Source organism: Neofelis nebulosa, chromosome 16, assembly GCF_028018385.1.
Source record: "Neofelis nebulosa isolate mNeoNeb1 chromosome 16, mNeoNeb1.pri, whole genome shotgun sequence".
Lineage (NCBI taxonomy): Eukaryota > Metazoa > Chordata > Mammalia > Carnivora > Felidae > Neofelis > Neofelis nebulosa.
In genome coordinates this window covers 35,549,665-35,568,548 of record NC_080797.1, presented here as the reverse complement: position 1 = coordinate 35,568,548, position 18,884 = coordinate 35,549,665, and the positions used below count along the sequence as shown (strand labels likewise).

The window sequence follows — 18,884 nt, the reverse complement described above, 5'->3', positions numbered from 1 at the left end:
AGAAGCAATAAGACTTCATTTAAGAGTCACTGGTAAAATTATAATTATGACATAGAAAGGAAGTCTTCTCAATATTACTTATGTACGCAAAGGATCACATTTGAACAGAATTGTGCGGAAGGAAAATTGCAAAGAGGAATTGATGGCCCCAAATGGATGTAGACTGTATAGAGAAAATTTAGTTTCTTCAAATGAGTTCTAGTTTCTTAACCTTAGACAATGTTACTTTTCAAATACCAACACAACTTCCAAGTGAGAACACCAAACCCTTATTGGCAATATTTGAAAATTTGAAAAATCATGGGGAATCTAAGGCATAAAGAGACTGGATGGGTATTAACATCAGAGACAATTTTCACCTAGTCTGAGTGCTGGAAATAAGAAACAGTCTCTCTCAGGAAGAATGAGCATTTGCAAAATATATACCAGGATTTGAATACAAGAACTGTTTTAGCTTGCTGATCATTAAAATAACTTACAATGTCTGTGAAGACTTTAATAAACAATCTATCTCTCTGCTATTGCACAATTAGCTATTATACAGGACATTTGTTGTTGTTGGTTGCTGTTGTTTGTTATAGCATTTATAGGGTTTTCTGTATTTCAAATTATTGAGTCTTCATTCTGTTTAGTGCCTGAGCTGCTGCTTTCTCTTTTCTTTAATCTGGCAAATATTAACTTCATTTATACAAACTTATTCTAAGAAAGGTATGCCTGGTGCATCCATGATAGTTGGACATCTTTGCATTGAGTGACTTCTTTCCCCCTCTTTTCCTGGTAGTTCAGTTCAATGGAGTTGATTCCTTTTCCCATGGTTTGAAATACTGTAAAAAAAAAAAAAAGGCTACTATGTTTATTCTTCTGGTGAAATACATTATGAGGGAAATAACAGGATTTGACTTAAGAAAACACATCCTAGTCTTCCTTGCCCTTGCTGAAAAGTTGGGCTTTATGGTCATTAGTGATAGTTTGGGTTTAGCTGAGTGTCATTAGAAATTGTTTATGCAGGGGCGCCTGGGTGGCTCAGTCGGTTAAGCGTCCGACTTCAGCTCAGGTCACGATCTCGCGGTCCGTGAGTTCGAGCCCCGCGTCGGGCTCTGGGCTGACGGCTCAGAGCCTGGAGCCTGCTTCCGATTCTGTGTCTCCCTCTCTCTCTGACCCTCCCCCGTTCATGCTCTGTCTCTCTCTGTCTCAAAAATAAATAAAACGTTAAAAAAAATAAAAAAAAAAAAAAGAAATTGTTTATGCATAAAATTCTCCATCCCCATCCTCCACCCCTACTGACTGTCATAATAATTGGTCAATTCTCCATCTCTAATATGTCTTCCTTCCACACTTCTTTGTTGTGTTTATAATTTGTTTTCTATCCACTATGGTCATTTGATTTGTTTTCTTTGCAAGTAAGACATTTCCAAATTTATCACCTAAAACTCTACTCATCTCGCATATCATTTTATGACCTAGATTATGTATAGTATGTCCTTCATAAGCCCTTATATTTAGAGGGTTTTTTACATTTTACAAAATTCTTTCACATCTATTCCCACACTACTCAGGCAAGAGCCCAAATTTTAAGACATTGGGCTAAGATTATGGACCCCATCCAGGGCTGCCTTAGAGTATAAGTAAGTGGCCCATCTAAAGAGCTGTTCGTTCATCTTATTTTGTTTGCAACAACTCTGGACTATTTATCATAAAATCTCTATCATTAAATATTTCTCCAGCTCCAGCTAGATTCAAGACATTGCTAAGAGTTTCTGAGAAATTGGATTCTCAGAGGAAACCTACTTCCAGATGTCATGGGACTACTGTTATGAGATCAACCCATTTATATGGGCAAACTGTGAGATTAACAAAAATGGTCTTTTATTTTTCTTCCATCTTTCAAACAGGAAAAACAACCAACCATCTGTAAAGGGAAAGAGAAACTCAAGATTAGGGCATAATAAACATAAATCAGTAGTCTGTTTTAGGAAGCAGGATGTGGGTGCGATGGGATATTAGGGGACCAGGGGTTTCCATTTTTTGTTCATACATTATTTTCCCCCCAAGCATGAGATATTTTTATAGTAAAAAAAAAAACAATGAAGATTGTAATGTTTCCTTCTGAACCAAATGAGAAAACCTGAAACAATGACAGAGAGAGGGATTTTAATTCCTTCTCATCTGAATAAGGAGAGCTACAACCGCCAAAAGAAGTTTGATTTGAAGTAAACTCCTCAGTGCGATTCTACTAATTTTTTTCCCAAAATACATTAGTATCCACCCCTCACTAAATAATGAACTGTCTACATGTTCTTATCTGGCAAGGAAAATCCAGGCTTATAAAAAGGGTCTATTTTCCTTAACTTGTGCTGGGACCTGGGAATGAAATAAGATCTGAGCTCTGCCTCTGGAATGTGGCCCAAAGAATGTGAGATTACACTAGAAAGACTCTTATTTGGTATCTGTCTTTTCAGACAGGGGAATAATCAAATTGGAAAAAATGACTAAACATTTATAAGGACAACTAGATTTTATAAGCACCAGCTTCTCTAGATAAATTCATGTCACTGTGTGCTGTGCATATCATGGCCCAGAGCACTTAGAGACTGGAAGTAAAGCATATATTAGTATTTGAGGAGTCTTAGAGAACAAGCAATGCTGAATGTGTTGAGACAAGCAAATGCCATTCCATTTTCAGATTTCTGCAAATCTAACACCTATAAGTTTGATCTTGCCTCAGAAAAAGATCCTTTGTGAACCCCTAGAAAAAGACAGAACATAAGACCACTTAAACCAAGTTGTGTCAAAGAGCTAGATTATTGACCAATGAAAATGAATAGAACATGAATCTGGATTTCAGCAGGATAATTGAAAAGGACTCTCAACTTATTAAAAGAGTGCAGAAGCGTGGACTGATTTCAATGACAAATGCCAAGATATGCTCATTTCCAATGACAGCTTCTTTCTTCATACATTTATAATAATCACTTGACCTCAGATGCAAGCTGAGACTCTGGATAAGAGATGTACTAGAGAGGAAGTTGAGCAGACAGCTTGGGGCAGATCCACTGGATAGTATTTTCTGCAGATACTCAAAGCATGTGGAGTTTTCTAGGGAGGAGGCACTATGGTTAACTCAGACTTAAGTTAAAGAGCCATATATCTGAAGTCAATATCAAATGTGAACCTGAAGAACTCTCTCTTCCATGCAATTGAGGTAAAGACATCAGCATTCCTGGGATAGGAATATGAACTTAGCAACAGGCATGCCAAGGCAAGGAGCAGGGGATATCAATATAGGGACCAAGAAATCATTTGAGCAGTTACAGAAGTATCCCCTACAGGAGGAAAGATGCCCCCTCACCTCACTTACTCATAAAATCCCAGAAAATTTTCTGGTCAGGGCTGAGATATCTAACTTAGAGAATAGTATTTGATGACCTCATCACACAGACATGATCCAGGGGAAATACGGACTATAGTCAAAAGAGCAGAATGATTTCTCCACATACTGGGCAGGTTAGAAAATAACTAGGTCTTGACTTAGGTTCTGATCATGCCCTTTTTAAAGGAATATTGGATAATTGAAAAGTGTTTTGAAGAGAGCAACTATCCTGGGAATGGAACTGGAATTCAAATCACATCATGAAGAATGGAGGTATCTGGTCATAATTATCCCAGAGAAAATATCTTTGGGAGAAAGGAATGCCCCAGTGTAACTGAATATGGAAATATCTGTCTGCAGAAATATCTGTATGCAGAAATATCTGTATGCAGACATATCTTCTGTTGGCCTTGTAGAATCAAGGAACAAGACCAATCATGGGAGCTCTAAATGTTAATTTAGGCAAAAATAAGTGAAAGCTCACTCTTGGAGCCGCCCAGAGAAGCAGTGTTTCCTTGGGAGATGGTCAAACAAACATAGATTCAAATAAAAGTAATAGGAATGTCACAGAGTGATTGTGTAAATAAATGGCCAATTTATTGGCAAGATTCCTTAAGCTATAAGGATTTGATGAAGTCAATGATACTCAGGCGTCATTGTCCTGAATTTTGACCAAGGCACCAGTCAGATTAGAAAACCTACTTCTCACAGTGGCTTTGTCTCTAATGTCATTCTTCTCTTTCCTCCTTCAAAAAGTTTAGCTGCTTTGAAGTTCACGCCATCAGATTACCACCATTACCCTACCTTTTGGATAAATTATATCTTTCCCTTTCACAAGGTCTGCAGATCTAGAACTGTACTCTGAAGCTGCACTTAAGGCATCATGCCTAAGGAGATTAGTCCACACTTGTGCCTGATTTCAGTGACGAGATTCTGGACTTTGAGCTTATGGTATAATAATATGAGATCTGGGAGGACCCTAGGAAGGAGTGAATGCATTTAGTACGTGAATCACTAGGGGGCTAAAAAGCAGAGTGCAGTAGGCAACCTTTAAGATGACTTCCAATTATCCCCACCTCCTGGTATTCATGCCTTTGTGTAATCCCTTTCACTTGAGTGTGGGCTGGATTTCCTGACTTGTCTATAATGAATAGAGTACCATGAATGTGGTGGGATGTCATTTCCAAAATGAGGCTATAAAGGATGTGTGACTTTCGTACCATGTGCTCGTTGTCTCCCTCTTGGACCACTTGCTCTGGGAGAATCCAGCTGTTAGGCCATGAGGACTATCAGCCAGTGTATGGAGAAGCCCATGTGGCAAGAAAATGATATCTCTGGCCAACAGCCACGTGAGTGGGCTTGGAAGTGTGTCCTTCCCTAGCCAAGCCCCAAAAGGACTGCAGCCCCAGCCAACACCTCAGCAACTGCCTCATAAGAGAATCTGAGCTAGACATGCCTAGCTAAGCCACACCTGGATTTCTAAATCACAGAAGCAGTGAGATAATCAATGTTTGTTGTTCTCTGCCACTAACTTTTGGAGTCATTTGTTATGCAGCAATAACTACTATAATGAAACAGGTCATGTATCAAAATGCAATAAAACATTATTATTCTAAATTCTTAATAATTAGTCAATTTAATTCTTGATAAAAGTCATTCTTAAAAGCAATAGTGAAGGAGAAAAATAAATGGTGTGATTTTACATAGTATATGTAAATTTTTAAATTTGTCTAAACTCTATGTATTGTCTAAATATTTCATAAATACTAGTCATTGTTTTATCTTTACATAAACAGTAACTCAAAGTGTACACAAGGTTATATCTGAGTAGGGACAAATGTAAATGTTTTGGAGCTGGAGAAGGGTACAAAAAGGACTTCAACTTTTTCAAAAATGTCTTATTTCAATTGTGGGTTTTTTGGGGGGAAGATCCAAAGTAGATATAAGAAAATGTCTGAGTGGTGGTTGTCTGTAATATTTTTCTCAAGACTTCCCTGTATTTTGCTCCCCTATCTGGGACATAAATAAAAATAAAGATTTAGTTATAAGCATGTTCAGGCTCTGCAGAACATTGTTTATAATAAGAGGTTCAGATGTTTTATGGACAAGTTCTAGCAAACCTAAAAGGATCTAATAAATGCTCAGTTATTTAAACTGTTGCCAAGTATAGGAAGAGATACACCTTGGATCTAATAAATGCTCAGTTATTTAAACTGTTGCCAAGTATAGGAAGAGATACACCTTTTCCCAAGACACCTTTTACACTTGCAGTGTTGAAAACGTGCAGTTTGCCTGTTGGCAGGTGGCCAGTGTAAAACACTTGCCAGTACAACAGAGAAATCCACAATTGGAAAGATAAAGAGAATAACACACATTTAGCTGGGTCAAAAACTATTGCAAAATGAAATTTGAAATTCCAGCTATGTCAAGAATTCTGGTATTAGTAAGCAAATTGTTTAAGGAGATGTAATTTCTAAAACTTACAGTGTAAGAAATATTGTTGACAATTCTGTCCAGGACTGAGGTAAGATGCATCACGCTTTCCAGAGCCTCCTGCTTCTTCTGGCATCACTGAAATCTCCATGGAAGATGTGGGAGAGAGGATTTATTTTTTAATTTTTTTTCTCTCAACGTTTTTTATTTATTTTTGGGACAGAGAGAGACAGAGCATGAACGGGGGAGGGGCAGAGAGAGGGAGACACAGAATCGGAAACAGGCTCCAGGCTCCGAGCCATCAGCCCAGAGCCTGACGCGGGGCTCGAACTCACGGACCGCGAGATCGTAACCCGGCCGAAGTCGGACGCCCAACCGACTGCGCCACCCAGGCGCCCCTGGGAGAGAGGATTTAAATGGGCTATCCATTAAAATGTCATTTCTAGAAGACATTCCATCTATGGTAATTCTTTTGCAGTATCAAGGTCCCTCTCTTCTTCCTGTTTTTAATTTCCTTTTTGGACTTCAGTTGCAAATAACTGAGTTAATTATATTCCTTATGGCACATTATCATTTTTTGTCCTTGCAAGGCCTCGGTCCTATTTTTTCTTTACGTATTTATATATAAATTAATTTAACTCCTGTTCTCCTTATGCCCCATTATCTTCCTACAGGCAGCTATTTTATTCTGTTTGGAGTATATTCTCCACCAAAAAGCCTTCAAACTTCTTCCCCACTGCCGGCTCTCCTTGATCTCTAGCCTGCAGAACCATACTACAGATTTGGACATACCAGCCTCCAAAATCATGTGAGAAAATTCCTCTTATTACATCTCTTTATATCTATCCTACTGGTTCTGCTTCTCTGGAGAATCAGACCAAGAAAATACCTCATGGAAGGAATCACTGCTTGCTGCCTACCCACCCTCCTAGTAGTGGACACAGATTCCTTTAAAATCTATATGATCACAGAAATGTCACAGTGAGCATCTTCACATGTGTTCCCTCATGGACCTGTGTAGGAATGTTTTGAGTTTCAGACCTAAATCATTTCACAGACCCAGAGACTTTGATGAAAGGGGAAGCCAGATCCCCTCGGAGAAGGATTTTACATCATTGCCACAGATACACTCTGCAAACCTCCTTGTAATCTTTCTCCAAAAGAAAACCAGTCCAACCATTTTTCAAATGTTTAGATTTGATAATTACATACGAGGAATACTCACTCAGATGTTATCTTAGACTGTTATTAAAACTGTCTCTTAAAATGTCAAAGACATAAGCAAACAACAAAAAATTTCTAATTTTACATTTTATTGAATTGGCCATTAGGTGAATGATCATTAAAACCAGTTTTAAGTGAATTAACCCTTAGCTATTCTCGTTGCCCCAAACCTATGTTTATTTTAACCCGTGGCTTCCCTGGACCATTTCTGTCTTTGGCTTCCCAAGTCTGTTCACTGTGGGGAAACGAAGGCCACTCAACTCAAAAGAGCTTTTGGTGGTATAAAGGTTGGAAGCCAGGGGATTGTTTGCCCTTTCTCCCTTCCAGATTGAGCATCTATAATTGCAGACACCAGCCACCCTTGCAGACCAAGGGGAACCACTAACTTAGAGGACCCAAGGTCATCGTGTTCAAATGTGACCTGAAGGAAATCTATGAAGAGGTGTACTGAAAGGAATGAAAGCATTCTGAGAGTTTTATTCATTAGGCTCCACCACTCACATTTTTATTAGCAGCAAAGGAGTCTTTTTAAAGACTTGGCTACATCAAAACAAAAGAGAGAGAGAGAGAGAAAAGAAATACTGAAGAGAAGTCTTTGCTGAGGTGAAATGAATTGACAACATGAGGAAATGTGAGCCATAGAGAGGACCATGCCTGCTGAAATGTCCTCCTTGGTAAAGAAAGATCTCTTAGTGGCTGAACAAGTCCCCTCATCAGCGCCTGGAAAGAATGTGGGGCTGGACTCAGAATGAAGTTAGCCCACAGATAGCATTTGTGCTCAGCAGGAAGAGGGCACCATAGGGTAGCTATGCACTTGTACATAGTGGCAGACCTCAAAGCAGCTGTGAAGGGTGCTCCATCAGCGAAGCGCTGCCTTACAGACGTTGGAGTCATGGCTGGGTTGGCAGGAAGTTGGCGAGCAGGTGCTGGCTTTGCAGACACTTGGGGCAGTTGGTTGGAGACCATTGCAGCCACCGCCGGATGATTTGCCTAAACCTGTTACACAGCAAGCTGGTTGGCAGGAAGGGGGTGTGCAGCCACCTTGGTTGCAGGAAGTGGATCCATCCCAAGTTGGTTGGCTGGAAAGCACGGTGCCACAGGAAACTGGTTTACAAGGGTTCTTTACAGAACATGGGGGCTGGCAGTTAGCCACTGGCTGGCAGATGAAAGATATGGAAGGAGCTGGTTGGCAGCAAAGCGACCAGCAAGGGGACGATGCGTAGCATGTAGGATTGCAAGAACTGAACACACAAGTTGATGGCTGGCAGGGAACAGGCATGCAGGGAACCGATGGGCAAGTCTTGAAAATGTAGCAGATGGGTTGGTAATAAGTTAATTTGCAGGTCTGATCTTCACCATTGATGTGTTGACATGAACCTGGTTGACAGCAAGTTAGCTGACATGGACTCGCTGCACAGATGGTTGGTGGGCAAGAATTTTCAGCACAGGAATTTACCTCAGAGCAGGATGGCTGTTGGGACCTAGCATCACAGGAGACCAATTGGCCACAAGCTGATCTGGACACAAGGACAGGTTCTTGGCAGGAGCTTTGCTGGTCGAGGATGGCTTCACAGCAATTTGCCTGACAACTGGTGGGTTCCAAGCAGGAGCGTTCCAAATAAGGAGACTGACCAGTTCCAGATTCATAGCAGGCTGTGCGGGAGCAAATGGGTTGGCAGGCAAAACCAACACAAGAAGTTGCCGGAAGGCAGGTAGGTTGGCAGCAAGCAGGTTCACAGCCACTTGGTGCACTGCTGGATGGCTGACAGTTTTCTTGGCAGGTGACCAGCTGCCAAGTTCTGCTCCGGCAGGAACTAGGCAAACAGATACCGTTTTGGAAACTGCCACCATTTGAGCACGTGAAGGTGGGCACAGCTGGAATGGCCGTGGTGGTTCCGGGGCAGCAGCTGTCCACCATGGTGCTGATGTGAAGCTCGCTAGGGAGTTGCAAACTCAGTATACCTGGGTGTGAAAGATATCTCTTATAGGGGCTTTTATAGCTCTTCAGTGGTGTTGGTATGACTTAGAGCATCTTTCCTTGTTATTGTTTCTACTCATTTGTATACAAACATCTGATTAGTAGGCTTCAGGAGCCTGGAAGATATTGTCCCCAGTTTAAAAACTTGTCTGTTGAGTTGAGAGTTTTCTTTGCCGAGTTTGGATTCGTTGATGCTGCTCCTGTTCTGGAATGAGCTGTCTTTTTTACAGGTTGCTCTCCAGCCTCCCTGATGTGGGCCTTTCCCTGTGCTAACCTCTCATCAGAAGGCCTCAGCCCAGCCAAAGCAACTTGCTCTTCCACCAGGAATGCAGTTCTGCACCATTTAGACAATCAGGAAATGAAGCCTTGACCCAATTGAAAGAGGGCAATGTCTGAGATGGTGAACCAGGCAGTACATCCCAAGGACACTTCAGTGTCTCCACCTCTTTCTAGAACCTTCCCATTTGGCTTTCCTGAAACCCAACTTTATTAGTAAACTAATACTAATACTAATACTAATACTAATACTAATGGCTTCCATTCCATTTATAGCATACTTACTATATACCAAGCCCTTGACTGCATTTTTCATTGAATCTTCGCAATGGTCCTCATTAGTAGCTGCAATTCTCACTGCTATCTTAGAGGTAGCAAAACTAACTCAGAGAGTTTAAATCCTATTTCTCCAAATTATGCAAGTAATAGGAGGTTGAAACAAGATCCAAACCTAGTTGGGACTGACCCCCAAACCTCAGATTGTAATCACCTATTAGACCTCCTGACTTTGGAGTGGAGGAGAAAGACTGTGATATAGTGATTGAATACTGACCTTAGTACAACAGTGTACTAGCTAGTGGGCAGGTGGCCAGGCCCCTTGCTGGGGACCATTTGCCCGTTAGTGACTAGAGTCATCAACTAGATTAAACTGGTATGAATACTTACCTCCACTTATCCATACACCCAAATACATTCTTTTAATTTGGAAATTTTAATAACTGCAAAGTATTTTCCCAAGGATTAAATCAGCCTCTTCCAAGAGGGACTTATGAGGTGCTGGTTGTACTGATTCTTCCCGTCTTTTTCTAGATTTGTCAAGGCTCTGCATTACGGCCAACTTCAGCAACCTACATCATTCCCTGTCCTGACCTGGTTCACACCAGAAATTCATGACAGAATAGAAAGATCATGGCCTTGGGATCCCAATAGGGTAGAGTCTCATTTCTGGGCTCTGCTGCTAACGCTTTCCACAGGACAAAATGACTCATTACCCAAGGGTGCAAAGTACCAAGAGTTTACCAACTAACTGCATTGCTGTTGTTCAAGTTATTTTTACTCTTTTTTTAGTCTATTTATTATTTATTTTGAGAGAGCAAGTGGGGGAGGGGAAGAGAGACAGGGAGAGAGAAAATCCCAAGCAGGCTCCCCACTATCAGCACAGAGCCTGACACAGGGCTCAAATTCATGAACCATGAGATCATGATCTGGGAAATCCTCACCCTTGTCATTAAAATGCCTTTTTTTTAACCATTGCTTTTTGTGTTACTGCCCCGATCACTCCTTTTGCCATCCAACTCATCACTAATCATTTTGGCACCTTGCAAACTGCAAAGATCACTGCACTGTTTTATTCCTGAAGGTCTACATCCCAAAGCTCTCCATCTTTCAGGAGAAATACTTCTGGTCTTACCAAATAGATCAGATAATGGGAACATGAATATATTTGAGAAGCCATGTCAACTTCGCTCTGAAAAAGGTACCAATGTCCTGTGCTCATTCATACCACTTTTATTGTTTTTAAAGTAATCGATTTTAACATCCATCTTTCTCTGATTCTGCTCTTGCCTTTTTTTCTCCTAAAGAAACTTCTCAATAGGTTGGTACAAGGTACAAACTTTCAGCTATAAGATGAATAAGGTCTGAGGATCTAATATATAACATAGTGACTCTAGTTAATAACACTGTATTACATAATCGAAATTTGCTAAGAGAACTTAAATGTTCTCACATCCCCAGAAATATGAGGTGATGGATGTGTTAGTTGATTAGATAGGAGGATTCTTTTCACAATATATGTGTGTATCAAATCATCACAATGTACACTTTAAATATCTTGCAATTTTGTGAGTTATACCTCAATAAAGATGAAAAAAAGGTATCTCTCAATGGGAAGACCTTTCACTTTGCTATGGCAAGGCACTAAAGACATCGAATGTATCACCAAGGGCTGTTGTGATCACACCAAGAGACATGGTGATGTATAAAAAACACAAACTTTGGACTGAACCGTATGTTCTGTATGTTATTTGTATGTTACATGCATTTATGCTGTATGTTACTCTTGTATGTTACTTTCTAGCTGTGACTGTCCTGGATTTTGTGTTTAGCATTCCCCTGTGAATATACATAAGGTATATATGTGTAAGTGTGTATACATGTGCATATGTATACATGTGTGTATACTCATACATGTCTGTGTGCATGTATGTGTGTGTGTTGTTTTTCAGCTTTAAATATATATGTGGTCTGGGGCGCCTGGGTGGCGCAGTCGGTTAAGCGTCCGACTTCAGCCAGGTCACGATCTCGCGGTCCGTGAGTTCGAGCCCTGCGTCAGGCTCTGGGCTGATGGCTCAGAGCCTGGAGCCTGTTTCCGATTCTGTGTCTCCCTCTCTCTCAGACCCTCCCCCGTTCATGCTCTGTCTCTCTCTGTCTCAAAAATAAATAAACGTTAAAAAAAAAAAAATATATATATATATATATATATATATATATATATATATGTGGTCTGGAGGCTTGTTTGTATCAACTCTACACTGGTCAGGTTCACCCCTGTTTTACATATGGCCATTGTCTAGTTCTCATTGCAGCATAGTATTTATTGAGTGACTACACCACAATGTTCTTGTCTCTGTTGATGGGCCCTTGGATTGTTTGTCACTCATATTCTTCATCTTGTAAAATAGAGAGAAAAGCATCTTATTTCACAGAACTGCTATGATTTGCATGAAACACTGGGTCTGTGCTTGGGACAGAGATTTTAAAGCCCTGGCCAACTCCTCTCTTGACTCTGGAAGGAGATGGAGATAAATCTCAATAGGCTGACGAGACAGTACCCCTGACAGCAACATGCAGGATAAGTTCCACCTTTGAGATTCTCCCTCTGCTGCTGTCTCACCCAGAAGTTCTCAAACAGGGTTGATTTTTGCCCCTCATCCCCAGGGGTGTTTGCCAATGTCTGTAGACATTTTTGGTTGCCACACTCAGGGGATGCTACCAGCATTTAGTTGGTGGAGTCCAGAGATGCTGCTTAATATCTTACAATGTTAAAGAATGATGCCCACAAGGAAGAATTATTTAGCCCAAAATATCAATAGCACTGAAGTTCAGAAACCCTGCTCTACCCCCTCTTGTGCTTAGGTTAGCCCAAGATGCACCTTGAGGACTAGACATAGCCCCTCATTCTGTGCCCTAAGAGACTACTCCGAAGAGACTCTGTCCTTAGGATTGTAAGAGGCTGTGTATGAAGTTTACACAAGGATTGTGCCTTACAGAGACTAGGAGAATATAAATAAAGCTCTTGCACAAAAAAAAAAAATCCAGGTTGTCTTTCTTATTGTACATGTGACCTCCCACTTATTTTCATTCCACTGTGAACCCCAAAGTCAACTGGCTTGCTCCCCAGTTTCCCTATATCCAAGTCCATGCCCCTCCATTCATTTCTCTACACCAAGGCCAGAGGGACATTCCAAAACCAAGTGTTCTTCATGTCACTGCTCTACATATGGCCTCCCAGTGCCTTCATGTCAACCATGCACCAAACGAAAATGCCTCTGTATAGATTACAAGGCCCAATGGGTTCAGGTCACTACTGTCTACTTAACTGACCTTAGAGCTCACCATGCCTCTAAACACACCTCTGCCCAAGCCTCACTAACGAACGTGCTCACAAGCCCCATTCGTGTATATGTTTCCTCTGCCTGAAGAACTCTTCCTTTCTGATTTTGACCTGGTCCATTCTTATTTGTGCTGAAAGACCCAGCTTCAATTTCACATTCCCCAAGAATTCTTTCCTATCTCTCCCCGTACCCTGCTGAGTTCAGACTGCCCTGTGCTTGCCTCTGTCCCAGTACTTAGCACAACAGAACGCAGTAATTGTCTCTCTGCCTATCTGTCTCTCCCCATCCCCACTCCAACAGTGAGCTCCCTTAGAGCAAAGGCTGACTTCTCAGTCCTACAGCCTACCACAGTCCCCAGCCAACAGCTGTCTAATGAAGCGTGTTGGAAGGATGGATGGATGAGTGGATGAAGTTGCTGTCAAAATAAGTTAGCTGATGAGAATATGAATATTAACAACAGCACAATGAGAATAACATGCCACTTAAACTTAGCCACTTTATTGGACAGTGAAATATCTTTTTCTCATGGAAGAAGTCCCCAAGGAACATGAGCACACCCAGCAAGGGAACACAGGCATGAGGACAGAAAAAAACCTAACGCTGGGAAAGAGACTCCAGATGATGTAGCGAAGCAGCTCTTCTCAGCTTGATGGCAGCAGCGGGCAAGAGCTCAGGATGATCCCCCTCTCAGTGCCCAGGGGCCTGCATTTGGACCATTAGGATACTGAAATTTCTGGTGAGTTTTTTGAAGTGTAAGAAGATGGTGAGTGATGGTGAAGAAAGATTCTAAGTCGTTGTGAGCTTTGGGGAGGGCAGTCGAGGTTTCTCTCCAGCTGGAGGTTTGCTTTGCAGGAATTGGTGGGCTGAGGCCAGATCAGTGGTCGGCAGGCTTGGTGGCAGTAGGCAGGGTGGCTTCAGCCTCACGGGTGGTTGGGCTGGTGGGTTTGGCCTCAGTGGGCTGGCAGGGACTGGAATCTGAGACCTCAGCCTTGCAGGTCGTTGAGTCAGTGCAATCTGGTTGGCTGGAAGTGGACTTTTTGCAATCTCGTTTACAGGAGTCAGCACAAGGCAGGCGGGAGCAGACCGGACGGTAAGACAGTGAAGTGACACAGGCTGGTCGGCGCAGGATGGAGTGGCATGGGCGGTAGCAGGCAGGGCGATAGGAGATGGATGTCACATACGGCTGCCTGTAAGTAATGTGTCCAGAGCAGATTGGGCGACAGATTGGACGACAGATTGGGCGGTAAGGAACCGAAGGAGAGCAAGTCTGTTTGCAGGAGCTGGGTATGTAGAAAGTCCTAGAGCAAGTTGGCTGGCAGATGGCAGATGCAGAAGACCCTGGGCGGCAGCAGAGAGGTTGGCAGGAGGTAGATGGGCAGGAAACGGGCTCACAGCAGACGGACCGACAGCGCTTGACTACGTAGCAAGTAGGTTGGCATGGACTAGGTGCACAGATACTTGCTGAGCAGGGGCTGGGCTCAGAGCAGATGGGTTGGCAGATGCTGGAGACACAACAAGAGGGCTCTTGGCAAGTGCTCGAGACACAAGGCGGCTCACAAGGGCTTGGGACACAGCAGACAGGGCGAAGGCACACAGGCTCACAGACCAGGGCCACACAGCGAGCTGGCTGGCAGTTGCCGGGCTCTGAGCAAGATGGCTCACAAGGACTGGAGTCACAGCAGATAGCCTGACAGCTATTAGCCACAGAGCAGACAGATGGACAGCAGCTAGGTGTGGGGCACACTGGCTGACAGACAGGCTCACAGACCACTGGTTGGCAGGAACTAGGCACAGTGCAGACAGCTGAACAGCAGCTGGGCTCACAGATGACTGGCTGGCAGCAGCTGGGCTCACAGATGATGGACTGGCAGGGAGTGGGTACACAGAGGACCGGCTGGCAGGAATGGGCCTCACAGCACACAGGCTGGGCACAGCTGCTCACAGGACAGGAAGGCTCACAAATGGTGGCCTCACAGCACACAGGTTGGGCACAGGCGGGCTCACAGATGGTGGCCTCATAGCACACAGGCTGGGCACAGCTACTCACAGAACAGGCGGGCTCACAGATGGTGGCCTCACAGCACACAGGCTGGGCACAGGCGGGCTCACAGATGGTGGCCTCACAGCACACAGGCTGGGCACAGCTACTCACAGAACAGGCAGGCTCACAGATGGTGGCCTCACAGCACACAGGCTGGGCACAGCTGCTCACAGGACAGGAAGGCTCACAAATGGTGGCCTCACAGCACACAGGCTGGGCACAGCTACTCACAACACAGGGGGGCTCACAGATGGTGGCCTCACAGCACACAGGCTGGGCACAGCTGCTCACAGAACAGGCGGGCTGACAGCACTGTGGGCCACAGCTAGATGACCCACAGCTATCTTGGCAGGTCACCAGTTGCCATGTCTGGCTCCGGCAGGAACTGGGCAAGCAGACAGGCCCTCCACAGCTCACCTCAGTGGAGCAGAGAGAGACGCCTGGCACAGATGGGCATTTCCTAGAACAGCAGTTTCCAGACATGGTGGTGGTGCCTCTGCTCCTTGTGAGTGCTGAGAGGGGTGCTGCCTGACTGGGACAGCTCTCCCAAGCCCTCACTTTTATACCAACTCACTGGCATGTGCTGTTTGGAGACCCTGCGTCTTTTCCTCATTGCTGTTTGGGCCGGTTTTCAGAGGAACATCTTATTATGCCAAGGTTTGTTGATCTGGAAGTTGTTTATCTACCCATAAAGAAGCTGTTTGTTTATTGACTTGCTAAATTTGGAATCTTCGGCGCAACAGATCATCTTGGCATAAGCCTCGTGGCCTTCAAACCGAATGATCTGTGTTTCTGAGTGGCAGGAACAGGGGAAGAAGAGAGGAACTTATAATTTATCCATCTTCTAGTCCTCTGTACCAAGCCGTGGGGAGAGAGGGAGCCATTAGGGATGTCCACATGAATAGGACCTACTCACTCCTTCCCACATATCTCATTCTCTGGTGGGCAGACAAGCATGCAGGCAAACTCATTGCAGTGTCATGGTAAGGTCAACAATAGACATATAGGGATTAGTAGAGGAGAGCAGTGGTGAGCTCTGTGGGAGAAGGGATGTCTGGGCTGGATTTTAAATGACTATGCTTTGCAGAAATGGTCTTATTTAAAACCATGAACAGGGGCGCCTGGGTGGCGCAGTCGGTTAAGCGTCCGACTTCAGCCAGGTCACGATCTCGCGGTCCGTGAGTTCGAGCCCCGCGTCAGGCTCTGGGCTGATGGCTCGGAGCCTGGAGCCTGTTTCTGATTCTGTGTCTCCCTCTCTCTCTGCCCCTCCCCCGTTCATGCTCTGTCTCTCTCTGTCCCAAAAATAAATAAAAGACGTTGAAAAAAAAATTAAAAAAAAAAAAAAAATAAAACCATGAACAATCCCCCAAGATAAGAACTTGTCTCTTCCCATTATAGGTAAAGAAAAGGAAAGGTGGTTGAAATTGGAAAGCTTAAGTCACTTGCTAAAGATCCCACTCAGCTTGCCCCCTAATCTAGGGATGCTCTCCTTCCTCCTCACCATTCTGTTTGGTCTGACCGTTCTCAAAAGACTTTGTCAAAGCTGCATGTCATAGGCTCAGCCAACTGTGCTGCCCTCCGTCCTGTTCTATGAACGGTCCTGTCCCAGACCACTGGCTCTACTTGTCTCCAGAAAGTACTTGATCTTGCCTCTATGCTTCTCCTCCCTGTTTTCCCCCTACCCACTTATACCTCAAGCATTCAGTGGCCCTCCAGACTCTCTCTTGCTTTTGGTGATTTAATAGCTCCTAAAAGAAAGACACTTCCAAAACCCAAAGGATAAAGAGGAAAGGCCAGAGATCTTTTGCAAAGACATTGTGAACAAAAGCAAAGAATACAGATGCTTTCTCAAAGTGTGTCAATGCTACTACCTGAGACAGACATAAGATGAGAAACAAACCCTAGGTTTCTTTTTTTTAATGTTTATTTATGTATTTTGAGAGAGAGAGAGAGAGAGAGAGAGAGAGAACAAGCAGGGGAGGGGCAGAGAGAGAGGGAGAGAAAAAGAATCCCAAGTAGGGCTCGATCTCATGAACCGTGAGATCATGACCTGAGCCAAAATCAAGAGTCATATGCTTAACTGACTAAGCCACCAAGCACCCCAAGAATCCTAGGTTTCTAAACACCAAGGCCTGACATCCTTGTTCAGTAAAGGCCCAGCTCCACAACGCATTTTCAACATCAATGCAAAATCCAGGCTCTCCTTTAGAAAAGCTGAACCATCATGCCATCCATTCATCATCTCTCCCTTCATTCATTAATTTATGCAATTACTCAATTTCTCTTTTATTCATCCATTTGATTCAGCCATCATCAGGCTCTGTGAGAGGGCTACAAAAAGAATGAGTTGCAATTCCTGCCTCAAGGAGTCCGAGTTTAGGAGAGAGACAGATCCATCCATAGCAATTGTGGTAAAGTATACGTACCAGTGCTATGACAGATGGCTGCACTGGTCCTATGGGGGCAGCCAGGAGAAACACCCACAAGATTTTTGGGAAATTAGACAAGGCTGATCAAAAGCATTATACGTTTGGGGAGCAGTAAATTGTTCCATAGCCAGGATGGAAGGTTCAGGGGACAGGAAGGAACAACAATGGTACTAAAAGGGTTACTAGCACTCTACCATGAAAGCCCTTGTGGACCACGACAAGTAGTTGGATTTTATACTGACATGGGGGTATTTTAAACAAGGGAACAACTTGGCCAAGTTTGCTCTTTGGAAAGGCATCTCTGGCTATGGCAAAGGTATTGGAGAAGGAGGGCAAGTCTGGAGCCCAGGAGACCATCAGCATTCTGGAGCAGTTACTCAAAAGTTTCCTGGTGACAACCTGAACTGGGCAGTGTCATGGGACTGGAGCAATATGTGAGGTTTTATGGAGGTAGAATCTATAGAATCCAGTGGTTGAAAGTGGAAGATTAGGAACAAGAAGTGTCATCCTTGAGATTTAGCTCTCAGGCAGTTGGAAAAGAAGACTTTGTGGACAACAGTCTTGCAGTGGGTAAGGCAGAGAAGGAGCCCCCAAGATCCTGATCTCCACCTTTCCAGTTTGTTTATGCATTTCGTCTTCCTCAGCTAAGCCAGCAATGCAATTCACATGGAGATGGCCTTCCTCCCACAAGTCCCTCATAAACTCTCTCAGGTGAGAAATTTAATGTGGCATCACCTGTTATTATGCCATATAGTCCTCCCAAAGAATCCTTCCCTGCTAAGTGGAATTAGCAGATCTTTTAACAATCTACACATTTCTACTCTGTTCTTTTTTAAAAGTTTATTTATTTTTCAGAGAGAGAAAAAGAGAGAGCATGCATGAGCGGGGAGAGGGGAGGGGCAGACAGGGGAACAGAGGATCCAAAGCTGACTCTGTGCTGAGAGCAGAGAGCCTGATGCAGGGCTTGAACTCACAAACCATGACATCATGATCTGAGCCAAGTCAGAAGCTCAACTGACTGAGCCACCCAGGTGCCCCTCTACTTTATTCTTATAGCTTTCATCTCCCTTGACGTCATATAAGTACCAAAGGGCAAGGATTTTGTGTATTCACTGATATATATCCAGCACCCAGAACAATGTTTGAAACATAGGCAGTTTACAATTAATATTTATTGATAAATGAATGAGGACCTCTGCGGGCAGCTAAGAAAGGCAGCGATTTGTCAGTAATTCAAAGAAATCACTTCCCTGCTCTCACCCATCCGGGAAGCCATATCATAAGCAATAGAAGAATCAGATGCTCTGAATCACAACTGCTCAGTGCAGACCTACTGGCCTCTTGGCAATTTTGTACTGTTGGCACACTCATGCTCTGGCTGTGGTTTTGTCCTGGGAGTGAAAGAGTTAGTTCTTAGGAGGCCAATTCCAACCAGCGCAAAGAATGACCTACATAGTAAGTCTGAAACTGAGCCAGGGCAGACTCAAAGTTTGAAGTCTCTCCCAAGTAAGGCACT

The 18,884-nt window shown here is 43.6% G+C and overlaps 2 protein-coding genes across 2 annotated transcripts; both read right to left on the bottom strand.

Moving 5' to 3' along the window:
- Nucleotides 1-7,096: 7,096 nt before the first annotated feature.
- KRTAP29-1 (keratin associated like protein 29-1) lies at nt 7,097-8,978 on the bottom strand. Its single transcript, XM_058703751.1, has one exon. It carries the CDS (start codon nt 8,943-8,945, stop codon nt 7,887-7,889), a length of 1,059 nt encoding a protein of 352 aa, XP_058559734.1. The 5' UTR covers nt 8,946-8,978; the 3' UTR covers nt 7,097-7,886.
- Nucleotides 8,979-13,380: 4,402 nt separating this feature from the next.
- LOC131497101 (keratin-associated protein 16-1) lies at nt 13,381-15,460 on the bottom strand. The gene has a single exon (XM_058703087.1). The coding sequence runs from the start codon at nt 15,420-15,422 to the stop codon at nt 13,773-13,775; it is 1,650 nt and encodes a 549-aa protein (XP_058559070.1). The 5' UTR covers nt 15,423-15,460; the 3' UTR covers nt 13,381-13,772.
- Nucleotides 15,461-18,884: the final 3,424 nt, after the last annotated feature.

Coding starts and splice junctions, on each gene's coding strand:
- KRTAP29-1 (XM_058703751.1), bottom strand. CDS start 8,945: ATGGTGGACAGCTGCTGCCCCGGAACCACCACGGCCATTCCAGCTGTG.
- LOC131497101 (XM_058703087.1), bottom strand. CDS start 15,422: ATGTCTGGAAACTGCTGTTCTAGGAAATGCCCATCTGTGCCAGGCGTC.